Raw genomic sequence first — 19,834 nt, 5'->3', positions numbered from 1 at the left:
ATTGTTTTGGGTTCGAGTTTATACACTCTTTCTGTGTTTCCTGTCTAGAGAAGATCCTTCAGCATTTGTTGAAGAGCTGGTTTGGTGGTGCTGAATTCTCTCAGCTTTTGCTTGTCTGTAAAGCTTTTGATTTCTCCTTCATATTTGAATGAGATCCTTGCTGGGTACGGTAATCTGGGCTGTAGGTTATTTTCTTTTATCACTTTAAATATTCCCTGCCATTCCCTTCTGGCCTGAAGAGTTTCTATTGAAAGATCAGCTGTTTTCCTTATGGGAATCCCCTTGTGTGTGTGTTCTTTGTGTTTGATCTTTGTTAATTTGATTAATATGTGTCTTGGGGTGTTTCGCTTTGGGTTTATCCTGTTAGGGACTCTCTGGGTTTCTTGGACTTGGGTGATTATTTCCTTCCCCATTTTAGGGAAGTTTTCAACTGTTATCTCCTCAAGTATTTCCTCATGGTCTTTCTTTTTGTCGTCTTCTTCTGGAACTCCTATGATTCAAATGTTGGGGCATTTAACATTGTCCCAGAGGTCTCTGAAATTGTCCTCATTTCTTTTAATTCGTTTTTCTTTTTTCCTCTCTGTTTCATTTATTTCTACCATTCTATCTTCTACCTCCTTATCCTATCTTCTGCCTCCATTGTTCTACTGTTGATTCCCTCCAGAGTATTTTTGATCTCATTTATTGCATTATTCATTATATATTGACTCTTTTTTATTTCTTCTAGGTCCTTGTTAAACCTTTCTTGCATCTTCTCAATCCTTGTCTCCAGGCTATTTATCTATAACTCCATTTTGTTTTCAAGATTTTGGATCATTATTTGGAATTATTTATCAGGTAGATTCCCTATCTCTTACTCTTTGGTTTGGTGGGCATTTATCCTGTTCCTTTACTGCTGGGTATTTCTCTGCCTCTTCATCTTGTTTATATTGCTGTATTTGGGGTGGCCTTTCCGTATTCTGGCAGTTTGTAGAGTTCTCTTTATTGTGGAGTTTCCTTGCTGTGGGTGGGGTTGGACGGGTGACTTGTCAAGGTTTCCTGGTTAGGGAAGCTTGTGTTGGTGTTCTGGTGGGTGGCGCTGGATTTCTTCTCTCTGGAGTGCAATGAAGTGTCCAGTAATGATTTATGAGATATTTGTGGGTTTGGAGTGACTTTGGGCATCCTGTATATTGAAGCTCAGGGCTATGTTCCTGTGTTGCTGGAGAATTTGCGTGGTATGTCTTGCTCTGGAACTTGTTGGCCCTTGGGTGGTGCTTGGTTTCAGTGGAGGTATGGAGGTGTTTGATGAACTCCTATCGATTAATGTTCTCTGGAGTCAGGAGTTCTCTGGTGTTCTCAGGATTCGGACTTAAGCCTCCTGCCTCTGGTTTTCAGTCTTATTCTTACAGTAGCCTCAAGACTTCTCTATCTGTCACTTCCAAGGTGATTCCTTCTGTTTTAGCTTCTGTTTGCTGGTCTCTTCGGTGTCTAATTTCCACCCTGACACTAGGGGGCGGTGGTGGACACTTTTCAAGGCTCCCTTGTTCAGTCATGCTGTGGGAAGGGAGGAACGCTGCAGACAAATATCTCTGGCGTCTGTGGGGAGTGCTCGCAGTGTCTCGGCCACACTGGGTTTGCCCCCGCTCATGGCGTGTGTGCTGTCCCAGTCTACACTGCACAGGCTCTAGGTTGCTCTGCTGGGAACTGTCTGAGGCCGGCACTGGGTTGCATGCACATCCCAGGTCTAAGCCACTTAGGTTCAGATACTCGGGTACTCCACAAAGGCGCAGACTCGGTTGGGCCTGTGTTTTGTGCCCTTCCCTGGTCAGAGCAGCTCAGGTGAGCAGGTGTTTGGAAAGCATGGTCACTGCGACTTATCGCCTCCCTGGTCCCTGCCACTCGGTTTTCTGGGTGTACAACCCACGCACCTTCTCAGGCGGATGTCGATCGGCCAGAATCCCAGGAAGTCTTGGTTAGCAACGAAGCCTGCTTGCAGTTTGGTAGATGATGCCTCTCTGGGGCCACGATTGCCCCCTTCCAGCTCTGGCTGCCCTCCCCTGCCTGTCTCAGTGGGGGTGGGCCGTCCACAGCCGACTAGCTCTAGTCTGCCCTTTGTTCTGTGAGCAGGCCTGGCAGTGTCTTAGGTTAGGCTTTTTGCGGGGTAGCTACCCCACAGTCTGCTTTGCTACTAAGTTAGCACCCTCAGATTGCCCTCGCACATTCAGGCTTGGTCCTTACTCTAAGCCATGCAGCCCGCGCCTCCCTGCCCAGCCCCCGCTTGCTAGTGGCGGATGCAGGCGTCTGCACTGCTGCTCCGCTGGGAGTTACCTTGGGCATGTAATCTGTGGGTTTTAATTACTTATTTTTCCTCCTGGTTATGTGGCCCTCTGAGGTTCCAAGGCTCGCCACAGACTCGCCAGTGAGAGTGTTTCCTGGTGTTTGGAAACTTCTCTCTTTTTTAAGCCTCCCTTCCTGTGATGGATCTCCATCCCTACTACTTTTGTCTCTCTTTTTATCTTTTATATTTTTTCCTACCTCCTTTCAAAGACAATGGGCTGCTTTTCTGGGTGCCTGATGTCCTCTGCCGGCATTCAGAAGTTGTTTTGTGGAATTTACTCAGTGTTCAAATGTTCTTTTGATGAATTTGTTGGGGAGAAAGTGGTCTCCCTGTCCTATTCTTCTGCCATCTTAGGACTGCCCCCTGGCTGCATTTTAATATGTAATTAAAATATCATTTATATTCCTAAAAAAGGAAATAGTAAATTATACAAGGCATCAGTAATTTTGACTAGATTTAAAAAGGAAAAAATAAGAAAAACCGACATAGCTTTATTCATTTTAATTCAGAAACTTTTCATTTATTAAAGTGGAAAGGAAATGAACCTTGTGACACACATTGTGCTGCCTGCTTTATAGCCATTATCAGTTCAGTTCAGTTCAGTCACTCAATCATGTCCACCACTCTGCAACCCCATGGACTGCAGCATGCCAGGCTTCCCTGTCCATCACCAACTCCCGGAGCTTACTCAAACTCATGTCTATAGAGTCAGTGATGCCATCCAACCATCTCATCCTCTGTCGTCCCCTTCTCCTCACACCTTCAATCTTTCCCAGCATCAGGGTCTTTTCCAGTGAGTCAGTTTTTCACATCAGGTGGCCAAAATATTGGAGTTTCAGCTTCAGCCTCAGTCCTTCCAATGAATATTCAGGACTTATTTCCTTTAGGATGGACTGGTTGGATCTCCTTGCAGTCTAAGAGACTCTCAAGAGTCTTCTCCAACACCACAGTTCAAAAGCATCAATTCTTTGGCACTCAGCTTTCTTTATAGTCCAACTCTCACATCCATACATGACTACTGGAAAAATCATAGCTTTGATAGTTATGGTGAATGATGTCAGATTTGTGATCTCTGAAGAAGATTTAGCTTTGGGACTAGGGACCAGGATTGATCAATCTAGAGCTTTTGTGTAGCAGAGTTTTATTAAAGTAAGAAAAGGGTCAGAGAAAGCTCCTGACATAGACATCAGAAGGGGGACGGAGAGTGCCCCCCTCACTAGTGTTAGTGAGGGAATTATATCCTTTGATGAGTTGTTACAATAAATCAAAAGAATGTCCCAAGGTTGTAAAGATATTACTAGACCCACTTCCATAATTCACATTTTAAAATAACAGGATTAGCCAGAAGGTTTTCAGGAAGGAGAAACTGTCCTCAAGCAGTATACATTGTGGTTATATGATCCCTATTACAGAGTTTAAACTGAGTTGTGTAATCATCAGTTCCGGGCTTAAAGAAAAAAAAGGTTTTTTTGTGACTAAGACTAAGGAATGTAGAGAGGGAAAAAAAAAACCCCACAAAGTTTGTCCTTTCCTCCTCTTTGAGCATTCCAGACCCCTCTCTCCTTGGGGACCCCTGGATCTTATCAATCTGCCTGGGAATTGACTCTCTCAGTTTTGACCAGACGGACCTTTGTTGGCAAAGTAATGTCTCTGCTTTTTAATATGCTGTCTAGGTTGGTCATAGCTTTTCTTCCAAGGACCAAGTGTCTGTTAATTTCATGGCTGCAGTCACCATCTGCAGTGATTTTGGAGCCCCAAAAATAAAGTCTCTCACTGTTTCCATTGTTTCCCCATCTGTTTGCCATGAAGTGATGAGATCGGATGCCATGATCTTAGTTTTCTGAATGTTGAGCTTTAAGCCAACTTTTTCACTCTCCTCTTTCACTTTCATCAAGAGGCTTTTAGTTCCTCTTCACTTTCTGCTATAATGGTGGTATCATCTGCATATCTGAGGTTATTGGTATTTCTCCCGGCAATCTTGAATCCAGCTTGTGCTTCACCCAGTCCAACATTTTGCATCGTATACTCTGCATATAAGTTAAATAGGCAGGATGACAATATACAGCCTTGATGTACTCCTTCCCTGATTTGGAACCAGTCTGTTGTTCCATGTCCAGTTCTAGCTATTGCTTCTTGACCTGCATACAGATTTCTCCGGAGGTAGGTCAGATGGTCTGGTATTCCCATCTCTTTAAGAATTTTCCATAGTTTGTTGTGATCTATGCAGTCAAAGGTTTTGGCATGGTCAATAAAGCAGAAGTAGATGTTTTTCTGGAACTCTCTTGCTTTTTCTGTGATCCAACAGATGTTGGCAATTTGATCTTGTGTTCCTCTGGCTTTTCTAAATCCAGCTTGAACATCTGGAAGTTCACGGTTCACATACTGTTGAAACTTGGTTTGGAGAATTTTGAGCATTACTTTGCTAGCATGTGAGATGAGTGCAGTTGTATGGTAGTTTGAACATTCTTTGGCATTGTCTTTCTTTGGGATTGGATATATCCATTATATGTCATTTTAATCCTCAACATGTTCTCATTTAACTGATGAGTAAACTGAGGCCTGGGCTTCCCTGGTGGCTCAGTGGTAAAGAATCCATCTGCCAATGCAGGAAACACCACTTCGATCTCTGGGTAGGGAAGATCCCCTGGAGAAGGAAATGGCAACCTACTCCAGTATTCTTGCCCGGAGAATCCCATGGATAGAGGAGCCTGGTAGGCTACAGTGCATGGGGTCACTAAGGAGCCAGACAGGAATGAGCAACTAAACAACGAAACTGAGGCCCGAGGTCATGTAAGCAATTAACCCCGAAGCCTGTGCTGAATCAGAACTTTAAGAAATATCAGCTTTCCCATGTCCTTAATTTTATATTCTTAAGTCTGCTCCATTAAATTATCACTAGCAATACTTATCTAAAATAAAATAGTATGTATAATATTAACAGTGAATATGGGAAAATACCATAATTTCAAATACCCATATAAGTAGCTAAAAATGTAGTCTGTTCAATAATAACCCCTCTGTGGACTCAAAAGATGTTTTTTCCCCTTGACCCAATGCTGAGATTTCTACAGGCAGGTTTGCTGACTGTGCTTTGCTGCACGGTGCGTCTGTTTCTTGTTCACTTTAATCTGGAGAGTATAGTCCCTTGAGGTCCCATGTGTGTGTGGGGATTTTCTATTGGATGCCCCGTTTGGAGCACACCTTATGTTTTATCCTGTGCTTCTAGTGACTTGCATAGCTATCAGAATTGAAGCAATAGGTCACCAGAGTTTTGCAGATGCATTCAAGGAAGTTAATAGGAGTTCACTCCTCTCCCAGGTAGACTCACTCTTTCCTTTAATGGCCCCTGTGAAACCTTATTTTCCAGCCAGCTAAGCAATATATTTTGAAATATTTTTAAAAATAATTTATTCAGCTGTTTTAGTTGTTTTTAAGATAAGGGTTGTAAATCATTACTGCCAATGGAATTCATGGTATTTCTTTATTATTGTTTTTGTTTTCATTCATTTTAGCTTTACCAAAAGGGGGGAAATGCTTTATTTTCTTTTTCTAAACAAATAGTCACCAGACATATGTAAAAGTGGGGCTTTTATTTCAGCTAGATTTATTGTATTGAAAATTTCACCATCTATATAAATGTAGAATCATCATGTACATCTGAAACATAATGTTATATATCAATTATATCTCATATGTTACTTATATGACATCTTAAACAGTAAGATGTTTTCCCAACATATATCTTCATAGAATGAGGCCTAGAAAATATTAATTTTGATTGCTTCGAGTGCTTTTTATGTCATTTTGAGTTATATTCCGTAATGAGTATACATTGATTTTGTAATAATAGAAAACAGTATAATTACTATGGAAAAAGGACTTTTTTTAGAAAAATAAAATTGAACCAACACAGAGAAGATGAGCAAATAACTCTCATAGTATATATTATGTACATCATGCCTTAATGAGGTGTTTTGAATAAGATGTTTTGTTTAAAGAAATCTTCTGGGTAGGCTGAAGTGTGCTTCTTTCAGCACTAGATTCTGTTGTATTTCAACCATTTCAGTAAGACATTTTGTAATATAATCTGGCATTTCCCCACCTTATTGTTATAACTTGTTCCATAGTATTGGACTGTGTGGCCCTTAACTGAATGATTCTAGGTTGCCAAACAATATGGTAGATCCACTTTCCAAACATTAAAAACAAAGTATATTTTGTAATAATTTTCTCTCTCACAGTACCCTCTGTATGGTAGATATTCTTAAACTTTCTTAAATTCGTTTTTTACTAGAGATATCTAGTATATATTATAGTAAGTATGTTCCGTTCCATCGCTCAGTCGTGTCCGACTCTTTGCGACCCCGTGGACTGTAGCCTACCAGGCTTCTCCGTCCATGGGATTCTCCAGGCAAGAATACTGGAGTGGGTTACCATTTCCTTCTCCAGGGGATCTTCCCGACCCAGGGATCGAACCTGGGTCTCCCGCATTGGAGGCAGACGCTTTAACCTCTGAGCCACCAGGGAAGCCCTATAGTAAGTATGTAACTATGTATTATATATATTATTGTAAGATATCAAGTAACTTACTATAATAGTTAGTTGATAAAATAATGTCTATTTAGAAATCACTTTCTTCTTTTTAAGGACAAGGAACATCCAAGATACCTGATCCCGGAGCTTTGCAAGCAGTTCTACCATTTGGGCTGGGTCACTGGGACCGGAGGAGGGATTAGCTTGAGGCATGGGTAAGTTTCTCCATATAAGTAGAGCACCAAGAGCCTAACATATATTATGTCAAAGGAGAGCTGATGATCAGTTTCTTATGGTGCTCAAGGTCGTTGGTTTCCAAATACCTATTTAGAAATAGGCATTTGCATAACCAAGTAGAGTAAGTTTGCTTTAGATGTTGCATGTATAATAAATACCTGTAAGAACCACAATTTGTAATCCAAACGATTTGGTCCTCAGTCTTTGGAGTACCAGAGTTAACTAACATGCTGCTGGATATGTTCATGTCTGGAACGTTAAAGGATCCTCTCTGGGTAGACAGGATTTGTTTCAAAGGTTCAGATACATATTTCAGAGTCACTTAGATACAGATGGTTAACCATCCAAGAATCCTAAAAATTACATTTTGAGTAAAAAAAGGCAATATGCCTTTCTAACTACATGTATCGTTATTAATGGACTTAATACCTGTGGGTGCATGTTGCTCACAGGACAAAACAGGAGGTATTTGACTTCAAATAGAAGGAATAAATAATACTTAATTGTTCATTAGATTTATTCAGTGTCATTCCTTTAAGAGGATGAAAAAATAAGTAACCTATTTACAATGAAAATAAAAGTTGTAGAATCTCATTCCCTTAAGTGTTTCTGGAACAGGATTAATATTTTTCCTCCTGAAATGTTTTAGGAATATTAATTGTCTGGAGGCTGAATATTAAATTGAGTAACTTGATTTATTTCTTTATCCTAATTCACTTTCTTTAACAAAATTGGACTGCTGCAATATTTATGTGATATTGAATATATAAAGAAACACCTCCAAGGAGGCTGCATTGTTTAGAAAAGAATGGAATGTAAAATGTAATCAGTAAACTTTTTTTTTTTTTTGGCTTCTCAACATGCAGTTATCTTAATTCCCCAACTAGGAATTGAACTCTTGCCCCTTGCATTTTAAGCATGGCTTCTTAATCACTGAACCACCAGGGGAGTTTCCATAATCAGAACATTTTGGACTGAAGGGATTTTGTGGCATACCACAAGATAATGCCATTGAAACTTCATCTGCTTCAAATTACCAAGAAACTCATGAAATATAATTAAATTGTGGGACACGGCAGGAGAGCCTTACTCAGTAACAGCCGTCAGAGTTCACATGTAGGGAGGCTCTTGTTCTGCAAAGGCCCTGTTTCACGTAGTGCGTGGTACCTCCATTACATGGATCCTCTTACCATCAACCCAGTGCTAATGTGTCAGTCAGTATTTCACAGGTTTTCAGAGTATTTTGCCGAAACTTTCAAGTTAACCTGTTCACAACAAAGTCCTGTAACGACACTTGTTGTCATTATAGTTGTTTCATTTTTTCATTTAGGGGTTGAGTCCTAGTAATTTTGTTTTTGAGCTGTATTATTTATGATAAATCATATTCTAAACCTTGCCTTTAGTAACCTGCTTTTTAATTGCATTGTCAGAAATACTAGTTTGTACATGTATGAATAAGGGCTTCCCAGGTCGCACAGTGGTCAAGAATCCACTTGCCAGTGCATGAGACTCAGGTTCGATCCCTGGGTTGAGAAGTTCCCCTGAGTAGGAAATGGCAACCCACTCCAGTATTTCATGCCTAAAAATTCCATAGACAGAAGAGCCTGGCAGGTTTCAGTCCACAAATTTCATGGACAGAGGAACCTGGCAGCCTGCAGTCCATGGGGCCACAAAGAGTTGGACGTGACTGAGCACGCACACACACCCAGGCAGTGCAGTGGTAAAAAAATCTGCCTGCCAATTAGGAGAAACAGTAGATATGGGTTAGATCCCTTGGTCAGGAAGATCCCCACTAATAGGAAATGGCAACCCATTCCAGTATTCTTGCCTGGAAAATTTCATGGACAGAGGAGCTTGGTGGGCTACAGTCCATGGGGTCACCAAGAGTCGGACACAACTGAACACACACACACACACGTACATATGTAAGAAACAGAGCTTTCTACCAAACTGAATTAAAATAACTTTTCCAATTGGCTCTTTTAAAAAAAAATAGCAAAATTAAAAATAGAATGTAAGCAAGGGGCCATTGCAGATCTCAAGAGAAAAATTTTTTTATCATAAAGATATAAAAAACTATGTAGTTAAAATGTAGAACCATTCACTAAAATTGTGTGTGGTTATGCTAAAGCACTGAGGGGCACATTTTAAATTAATTTACTTTGTAGCATTACAGTAAATTTGTAGGGAAGTTGCATTGTATTTGTAAAATGCTTATTAGATTCTCTTAATTGGTGAGGAGCGCCGCCTGGAGGTCACAGGTGAAAACAGCCATGATTGTATGTCACTGCATTTGGGATCTTACTAAATTTGTGCTCCATAGAGTAAAATGGGTAATTTGTAGTAAAATGTTGAATTTTCTCCCTAATATTTAAATGACTTTGTAGACCCATATCAATAATTTTATCAATGATATTAATATTCTCATGTTAGTGAAGTTTTTTTCTGATGCTTCAAGAGCAGATATATTTGGAATGAAGCACAAACCCAATTGATTATGTTTCCATAGTAAGTGTGGCAATAAGCCCTTTGGAGAAAATGAAATTATTTACATTTCCAAGGTTTATATCAGTCCAGTTTATATGCTCCTGATGTATGGTGCCAAACAAGAAAAGACAGCTTAAGACACAGATGAGTGTTAAATCAGAAGGAAGAAATGGAGGACCAAGAAAATAACAATAGTCAAGGCTATTCCAGGATACTTAGCAGCCATTGTGTTTAGGTTGGGCTCCTACCTTTCACGTTTAACATTTCCTGTGTTCACAGCATAATGCTTTTGTGTGTCAGAAACACTAATTCTGTTGTATGCTGCTAGAATTAAAATTAATAAACCCATATTGTAGACAAGATAATTGAAGCATAGTAAGATTTAAAAGATCTTTTTAAGCAGATAAGAGTAGAAGCAGTACACGTATTATGAACTCTTGTGGTTTGTCCCCCTGCTCACCACAGTGAAAGAGCAGGGAGTGTGGAGAAAATAAATTCCCAAACGTAATACCTTGAAACTCAACATGCTTTCTGTTTGTGGCTTACAGTCCCAAGAAATACTTTATTTTTAGTCTTTAGCATTTGTCCTTCCCAAAATAAAAGCTCTATCAACTCTGTATTTTTATCCAGATATCTCCTTCCTTGTAGGTGTAAATATATTTTTTTCTAAAATCTATTTAGCTAATTGTTTAATCAAAATTGACCAAAGTCTAAACTGATTTCTATTTTACAAAAGTAGTAATAAAAACAGATTTAGCATACCAGGGAATTCCCTGGCGGTCCAATGGTTAGGATTCCATGCTTTCACTGCTGCTGCTGCTGCTGCTGCTAAGTCACTTCAGTCGTGTCTGACTCTGTGCGACCCCATAGACGGCAGCCGACCAAGCTCCGCCGTCCCGGGGATTCTCCAGGCAAGAACACTGGAGTGGGTTGCCATTTCCTTCTCCAATGTGTGAAAGTGAAAAGTGAAAGTGAAGTTGCTCAGTCGTGTCCGACTAGTAGTGACCCCATGGACTGCAGCCTTCCAGGCTCCTCTGTCCATGCGATTTTCTAGGCAATAGTACTGGAGTGGCTTGCCATTGCCTTCTCCGATGCTTTCACTACTGAGGGCTTATTTCCAGCAGACTGTTGTGAACTTTATCTGGGTCTCTTCCCGGGACTGCACAAATATCTTCCCACATGAGAAGACCTACAAGTCCACTTACCAACAGAGGTGATTGGGCTATGTACCACACGTGATTCCAGAGTCTCTTTCATGTTCTTCATGTTACATGAGGACAAAAGATTTGGATCTCTGGTATTTATAAGGGGTCCTTTTTAACAGTATGATTCCTATGCATTGCCACTGGTTCCAGAGGAATGCCACTCTATGATTTTCTTAGGCAACAAAGTTCTAAAGCAGTAACTACTTTGTGAAAATGAATGTTTGGACAAAGCTTATTGTGCTTTGGATTTCACTCCCTTTATCAGGCATTTTGGGCTTCCCTGGTGACTCAGATAGTGAAGAGTTAGCCCGCAGTGCTGAAGACCTGGGTTTGATACCTGGGTCGAGAAGATTCCCCTGGAGAAGGGAATGGCTACCCACTCCAGTATTCTTATCTGGAGAATTACATGGACAGAGGAGCCTGGTGGACTACATTTTCGTAGGATCACAAAGAGTCAGACATGACTGATCAACTAACACTTTGACTTTCATATCTAGCATTTATTTTCTAGACCTTAATTTATGAGTAGACCTTAAAGGAACTTCCTTACATTTTGTCAGTTTTAAGTCTATAGGCTTATTTGTAACCCCAACTTCGGCAGCTTGATGCAGTATAGCCAGTCATCCTCATTTTCTGTGGGAAACAGTTGATATTTTTTTAACTCATTATTTTATGTTGGAGTATAGTCAATTGACAATGTTGTAATAGTTTCAGGTGGACAGCAGATAGACTCATGCATACATATACATATATCCATTCTCTTTCAAACTCCCCTCCCATCCAGGCTGCCACATAGCACTGAGCAGAGTTTCATGTGCTATACAGTAGGTTCTTGTTGGTTATCCATTTCAAATACAGTAGTGTGTACATGTCCAAACTCCCTAACCGTCCTTTCCCTCATCCTTACCCCCAGCAACCGTAAGTTCGTTCTCTAAGTCTGTGAGTCTCTTTTGTGTGTTCATGCTTAAGTTGCTTCAGTCCTGTCTGATCCTTTGCAACCCCGCCTGCCAGGCTCCTCTATCCATGCTACCCAGGGATTGAACCCATGTCTCATACATCTCCTGCATTGTCAGGCGGGTTCTTTACCACTAGCGCCACCTAGGAAGCCCTGGGAGCCTCCTTCAGAGACAGTTAATATTGATGTAGTGTCCCTCGTCCATGCCTCAGTGGCAGAAGCTGGAGCATGCAGGTGCTGATATTTCCTTCATTTGCATTATGTGGCAGCTCTTTAACACCCTCTGGCAGCAACTGAAACTGATACATGAGCCAGAGGATCTTTGTTGAGGATGGAGAGAATTTCGAGAAGATTTTGAAATTAATTTCCAAATCAAATGTGAAAGCCCCTTGTGGTAATGCTGTAGCACCCTCCCTTAGCACAAGTGCTGTATAACAGAGATCTCCAGATGTAACCATGCCTTTTACGTTTTTAACTTTCTGCAATTGTTTTAGCTTTGTTACCATGTATTTTCACAAGATACAAGTATTTTTCAACTAGGAAGCATACTGTTCCACCCAAAAAAGTAGGCCAGGGTTAAAGCTGTAATTTAACCAGCCATCCAGCAGAGGTCTCTGAACTTCATGTTTTGTAATAAGAGCATTTCAAACAACAAAATTAAACCCGATTCCTTGCAAGACTTTGAGTGAGCCTATTTTCCTCCGATTGGATTTTAGAATTACTGTGTTCCATGTCTAGCAAGATCAACTCTGCTTATTGATGCTTAAAGATGCTAAAGACTTGTGTTTTCATATTTGTATTTATCCTAACTAGATGAAAGCCTGGTTACCATTAATTTTGCACCATAAAAAAAAAATAAAGAACTTTATATGAAAATGTAGAAGACAGGAGCAACTATCAACATTTTACTGTGTCACCAGCGTTATAAAGACATTAAAGTAGCTTTCTGTTCTTTCTATACAACCTATTCCATTAATTGAATAAAGCTGCTATTTGTATCACTTGATTTATAAAGATGATTAAAGATTGGACTGCAAGGATACACTTTTCTTTTTGCAAAAGCAGAACAATAGAGTTAAATACCAATTTCTGTATTTTGTATCACCAGCAATGAAATCTACATTGCTCCTTCAGGAGTGCAAAAGGAACGGATTCAGGTATGGTAAAGGGATGCTTCTTAAACCTAAATGTCTGCTCTTCTCTACCTGATTATTGTTTTGTGAAATGGAATTAATATTAAAAGAAATGTTAGTTTTGAAGGGAAATTATATTGTGATAATTTAAATAACTAATCAATAAACATTTGTTAAGTAACTACTAAATTTTTTTAAGGTAGTAATGATCCTACATGTCATCAGGTGTTCTAAATTTTCTTTCAGCCTCTAGAGGGCAAAAGTGAATAGTGCAGTCTTAAATCATAATAAAAAATGATTATAAGTTTGCAGCATTATAACACCATCTTTATCAGGCTAATAGGTTAATCAGATTGGACCAAATGGGCCAAATTGACTCATATTTAATAATGGCAAAGCTCTTCCAAAGTTATAAAACTTTGTTTCAAAATTTTGAGAGGACCCCTTTTGTATTAACACTAGAATAATACCCAGAATAGAGTTAAAACAAGTATGTAATACTTAATTCTCTCTAAGGCATAATGCTTTGTTAATAAAGAATTTATATTGTTGTTTATAATAAACCCTGGCAAATGAAAGATACAAGTCAGAAATATGCATGTATTACTAGGAAAAACCTGTGGATCTACATAATTCCTTAGAACTTAAAAAATAATGTGCCTCATCGAGATTAGCATTTCTGAGTACCAGGTAAGATTCTCAAGGAATTTTATTCTCTGTTTTTCCTCTTATATTGTGAAATATGAAAAAAATACCTATCCTAAAATACTGATTATATAGTCTCTCTGAAATATAGTTGTGAAATTACATGGCAAAACCAAGAAATTAAATCAATGAAATGTAACCTCATACTTGCATATTAAATTTTCCATATCAATTTTTGCCTTCAAATTCTAAAGGTGGATTTTTGTTAACTCTTTTGAGATTATTTTGGTTAGTAGAAAACATTTTTTTATTTCTCAAAATGACTACAAATATTTAAAATGAGTTACACATATATTAACACATATATACACTATAGACAAACAAGAAAGAAGACATTTCTTATCGATATTTTATGAACCTTTTCTTTTCTTTTTCCTTCTGTAAATAGCCTGAAGACATGTTTGTTTGTGACGTCAATGAAAAGGACATAAGTGGACCTCCGCCATCTAAGAATCTTAAAAAAAGCCAGTGTACTCCTCTTTTCATGAATGCTTACACAATGAGAGGTCGGTAGAAACTGTACTCAACATAATGAATATTTGCAGAGTAGGCTCCCCTAAATGGGCTTCCCTGGTTGGCTCAGTGATAAAGAATCCTCCTGCTTATGCAGGAGATGTTCAATCTGTGGGTAGGGAAGATCCCCTGGAGAGGGAAATGGCAACCCACTCCAGTATTCTTCCCTGGAAAATCCCTGGAAAATCCCATGGACTATAGTCCTGGAAGGCTATAATCCATGGGACTATAAAAGAGTCAGACATGACTTAGTGACTAAACAATAAACTCCCCCCTAAACAATGGCAATTATTGTTGTAATTCAAATTTCTTAAATACCTGCTATGTACAAGAATTCTAAATGTGTTAACTGATTCATTCCTCACATCAGCCTCTGTGGAAGGTCCGTTAGTTCATTTTATACATGAGAGGACAGAGGCTGTGGGAAGATTTTCCCAAAATAAACAGCTAGTGAGTTTTGGGGCCAGAATTCCAATCTAGATGAGTATGACTCCACTAGTTTGTCAAATTAACCAACTAACTATTATACATACAATCCAATTCCTACTCTTAGTTTAGAGTTATACCTCTGTGAACTTGTAGTAGAAATTAATCAAACTACAAAGGAGGGAAAATCATGGTCTTTTCTTCACTTCAGTGGGAGTGGTCCTCTCTTTTTTTGAAAAATTTACTGTATGACAGAAGTATGACTCATTTTATTAGTAATTCCCAGAAATTGTGGTAGAAAACTCACCTAAAAAGGTTGAACCTAAAGGACAATGTAAAAATAAGACAGTATAACTGAAGTACTGACTTAGCCATTGCAACAAAGTCATAAAGACCATGCTTTAGTATAGCCCCTGAATGAAATCAGTCTACGGTGAATAACCATGCTATGTTCTGTTCCTAGACATTACCAGCTACTGTTGACAGGCTGAAATTTCAGCAGCAGATTCTGCCAGCCTGAAGAATCTTTCCTAGCAAAAAAACTAAATAAACTTCCAGTTGCAAAAATAGCCATTACTGAGTTTTATAGTGTACAAATTCTTTTTTAGGTAAATCCATTGCATCTATATCTTAAAATCCCAATCATCCCTTATGTCACCAAGATGTAGCCTACACGATAAAGCCTATCTTGATTAAGGGTCAGACTGACCTGGGTTCAAATCCAAGTTTTCAACTACTGTCTAAAGTTGGACAGTGTAGTTAAATAACCGTGGATAAGTTATTTAACAATCTCTGAGCCTTGACCGTTAAATGGGAGAGATGGTTGTTGTGATGATACAAAGAGAAAACATCTTTAAAGGAGACGTAGGAATACCTAATTGAGTGGTCATAGTGTTATGATAATGATCTCCATTATTATAATAGCTATACTTCAGACCATCTAAAAAATGTTTTTGAGCATGTGTCAAGTATTGCGTGCATTGTCCACTTGCTGGATAAAGTTTAATGTTTCTTCTTTTCACTTTCTGACTCTTCTCTTTCCTGCCTCCCTTCCTCCTCTCCTGCCCAGTGCCAACTTATTATTCCATGCCAAAAAAACAAGTCCATAGCCATATATAAATATGTGTGTGTGTGTGTGTGTGAGAATTCTTTAAAAAGGGTAATTTACTTTTCACTGAGCATGTGACTGTATTCTTCCCCTCCACCCACACCCCAGGAGCAGGTGCTGTGATCCACACCCATTCTAAAGCTGCTGTCATGGCCACCCTTGTCTTCCCAGGAAAGGAGTTTAAAATTACCTATCAAGAGATGATCAAAGGAATAAAGAAATGTACTTCAGGAGGGTATTACAGGTATTTCCATCCCCCTCCCTGCCCTTTTTTTTGTGCTTAAATAATTTGAACAGTATTTCTCCTTCTTGTGATAAATGGGATCCTGATATGTTTATGTGTTTAATGCGATGTTATGTATCTGTGTTAGTTAATACCCCACTTAATATTATACTTCCAGATCTATTCTCAATGACACAAATCAGATGCCTCCCTTCCTCCTCCCATTCCCAACCCAACCTTGGTAAATTATTGCCATCAAAAATAACGAATGTTTGTTGGAGTAAAAAGAAAAGGCCTTGGCTGAGATTTCTGTAGAGATGGAAAGACTGTGTTCCTCTATCGAAACAACCCGAGAATAAGCGCTCCTCACCTTCACTTTGTCTTCAGGAAGTTTCAGCTCTGACTAAAGTTTATGGTTTGTTTGGATTTCATGTAGTATTTCTGTAGAATTTTCATTAAAAAAGTTTATAATTATTTTAATTTAGATCTCTATATGCTTATAATTTTCAGTGTGGAAAGGGGCATAGATAATATAGAACAGAGGTCCTTTAGACAAAATCAGCTAAATCTACCAGCCCACAAAAATGTGGCCATTATTCATCAATCTAGAATATAGTGACATGAATAAACATGTTTCTGGGACTCAGGGACAGGCTTAGCATTTCATCTAAATGTTTGGGCATTCTTGTTCCTGAACCTTCACCCTTCTTAATTTCCTAAAGGGGCTGAATCCACTTTGGCTTGTTGAGAGGAAAAGGGTGCCAATTTCACTGAAGTGTTCTTAGGGCTGTATGTTACTGTTACTGCACGTAATAGACAGTACGTGTTTAAACTAGTGTGCTGAGAAGTTCATTTGACTTGATTTTAGTTAATATTTATTGTGTGCCTAAAGCATTCCTCAGCACTGGGAAACACCTACGTACAGAAGTTAAATATTTAAATTATGAAAGTGTACATACTAAAGCATAGCTGCATACTACCTTTTCCACATCTGGGTCTTGAAGGAGAGGCATTTGTGTGTTACCAATTTCATCGGCATTTGATTGCTTCAGTGAAGAAATAAAAATAGGTCAGAAGAACATGTGAAACGGTGGGTATGGGAGCAGATCCCAGCAGAGAGTTTTTGGAATTTGTGGAAAAAAGAATGACACTAATGCAAAGATGCCATTTGTTATGCATCACAGTGTATATACTTTCTATATATTATGTTCAGTGTTTCAGAACTTAAAGAGTACAAAGTTTTTTGAGACGTTTTTGCAATTCTGTTTGAGCCTGGCTGGGAAATGAGTAACAGGGTCATTATCCCAGCTCTTGGGCAGTAGTACTTCATCAGATTTTGGGTAGAATCCTAAGTATCCGGTCAAAAGAGGGGCAAAAAAAGTTGGATGAGGTAGGAAAAAGGATGGAGTTTTTACATTTTCTACTATACTTTTTAAAAATTTTAATTGCATCTTAAAAATAATGATAACTTTCAAATGCCTACATCTTACTGGGGAGGTAACCATGTTAATGTAACTGTCCTCCCTTTTGAAGGCGGAATGCCTATGGAAGGGTGAAAAGAACGCTGTTTGGTTGGTTGGAGGACTACCCCTGGCTCTGCTCCTGTAAAAGGAGTAGATCGGACTGGATTAGCTTTCAGGTCTTCTTTTACTGTGAAATTATTTTGCACCTGGAGCTATTTCTGACTGTTTGGTGTATGGTAAAGGAAAATATAAGTTCGTGGTTTTCATGGCCAATACAAGGAAAGACTTGGGACTAGCAATTTTTCCTTCCATGTTTAAGGATATTTTATAATTACCTCTGTTTTCCTTAAGTGAAATAATGGGCAACCTCATTCTGTTAATGATAATGATTGGCCAAGTTCTTTATCACATGACCACTATTTATTCTGTATTTTCCCTAAAGTAGTAATTTCTGATAGTTTATTGATAGAACTTATTTTGGTTAAATGTAACCATTACAGAGGAGGTGAAAAAGCAGATGATACATTAACAAGGCAAGAGAAGTTCATGTTAAAAGGAAAATATGTCTGAGTTTTGATTGGTTGTAAATGACCTCAGAAATAGTTGTAACTTTACCAGTGACAAATTATTTGCTTGAGTATTATTACAGAAACAAAAAAAGAAAAATGCATATTTTGATTTCATCACATGTACTTACTAAAAATAAGGTAAAAATAAGTTCTAACGTCACACATTTGAGAACGTTCTAAAACTGTTATCATACCCTTAATGGTTTGCTCGAAAGGTTTTTGCTATCCCAGGACCATAAACCACACGTGTATTTATTTGCCTATCCAAGACACTTTTGGGTTCTGCAGAGATAGAATAAAATGATTTCGTACTGTTGGGAAATTCCTGCTTTAAGTAGTTCAGTTGTTAATCCTATGTTCAAAACACTGTGATTCTCTATGCTTCATGAAAATACTTGTATGATCTTGATAATTTCTTTGTTAGGTTTTGGTGTCCTGTACAAATTTCTGCCACTTCTACTTAGGATTAGAACAATGCCTGCTGGATTCCCAAGGCGTCTTTTGATATAGTTGTTCATGCCGGATACACAGACTGACGTGCAACATCTTGTTCATAATTTGGAGTGACTTCTCAGATATAAGGAGAATGTCTAACTTATTATTTGAAAAAGTGATCAGTTTTATATATGAATACTTTTGTTTTAAAAAGGAGCATGTTTTGTCTTACAGATACGATGATCTGTTAGTCGTACCTATTATTGAGAACACACCTGAAGAGAAAGACCTCAAAGAGCGCATGGCTCAGGCAATGAATGATTACCCAGACTCGTGCGCAGTGCTTGTCAGGCGGCATGGAGTCTACGTCTGGGGAGAGACGTGGGAGAAGGCTAAAACCATGTAAGTGTGAACCAAAGAATGTCAGGGCCAGTCACCACTCTTTAAAAGAAGTGTGAGGTTTTTTTTGGTGTGTCCCTGTTCAAATTGGTTTAATCTGAATTTAAACCAATTTCTTAGTTTATCATTGTTATTTCTAGATATTTTGTTTGTATTATATTTCTTTTGTTAAGAAATAATTTTCAGATCAGCTGTTGTTTGGCAAGTCACTGTGCTCTTTGATATAAAGAAGGAGTAATAGCTCTTGTTCTCTCAGTTGAGGGCTAGAATGATTTGCTACATTTATTTACAAAAGTGGCACATAATAAAAAATTTAAATTTAGGTAAGTAGTATATTTTAAAATCTCTTTTATTTCCTGAGAAGTATATAGTATGATATACTATATACTAAGCATGATACGGTATGATTCCTTTTTTAAATCATGTTAGAGACAAAATAAGAAACCCTTTGTATAGAATTGAGGGGTGAAAAATTACTTGCAACAGGGTTCACTTGATGCAGAGGAAAAATGTGATTATTAGAAGTGGAGAACTCTGACTAAACACTTTTAATGCTTTTTGCTTTTTATTTTTCTAAACAGGTGTGAGTGTTATGACTATTTGTTTGATGTTGCTGTATCAATGAAGCAAGTAGGGCTGGACCCTGCACAGCTTCCTGCTGGAGAAAATGGAATTGTATAAGTCAGTGGAAGTTTACTATATAGAGAGATAAAGCTTATCTTAATTATTACATAAATGACATGACCTTTTTTAAATGAATTGAAAATGTCTATGAAAATATTGATTTGTCACTAAACAATGCAGATCTTCTGACACTGGGTGATATTTGCTTACATTCTTATAATTTTAAATGACAATACAATGGAATAAAAATTTTATAATGAATGTGTTTTGGGTTTTTTGACTGTGCTTTCCTGCATATGGGGTCCTAATTCACCAATCAGGGATCGAACCCGTGCCCCCTAGAGTGGAAACGAGGAATCTGAACCACACAAGAAGTCCCATTAATGTTTTTTATGTTTATTTCTAAACCCCTTAATGGCAAAATATTTCCCTTTGAATTAATTTTTTTTTGTATATACTCCCAGAGAATTCCTATTACTCTTCAAATTTGTTGGTGATAATA

At 38.4% G+C, this 19,834-nt stretch overlaps 1 protein-coding gene across 1 annotated transcript in view; it reads left to right on the top strand.

The window, feature by feature from the left end:
* The window catches only part of APIP (APAF1 interacting protein), a 33,112-nt gene extending 13,519 nt beyond the window's left edge, over nt 1-19,593 (top strand). Inside the window, exons 2-7 of the mRNA XM_055423827.2 lie at nt 6,965-7,065; nt 12,843-12,891; nt 13,961-14,078; nt 15,728-15,863; nt 18,544-18,711; nt 19,290-19,593. Of these exons, the coding sequence (XP_055279802.2) occupies nt 6,965-7,065; nt 12,843-12,891; nt 13,961-14,078; nt 15,728-15,863; nt 18,544-18,711; nt 19,290-19,389 (672 nt within the window). The 3' untranslated portion in view covers nt 19,390-19,593. The remainder of the gene's footprint in view (nt 1-6,964; nt 7,066-12,842; nt 12,892-13,960; nt 14,079-15,727; nt 15,864-18,543; nt 18,712-19,289) is intronic.
* The last annotated feature ends 241 nt before the right edge of the window (nt 19,594-19,834 follow it).

Source organism: Moschus berezovskii, chromosome 14, assembly GCF_049115385.1.
Source record: "Moschus berezovskii isolate FMDL1 chromosome 14, NW_MosBer_1.0, whole genome shotgun sequence".
Lineage (NCBI taxonomy): Eukaryota > Metazoa > Chordata > Mammalia > Artiodactyla > Moschidae > Moschus > Moschus berezovskii.
This window is presented reverse-complemented; position numbering and strand designations above follow the sequence as displayed.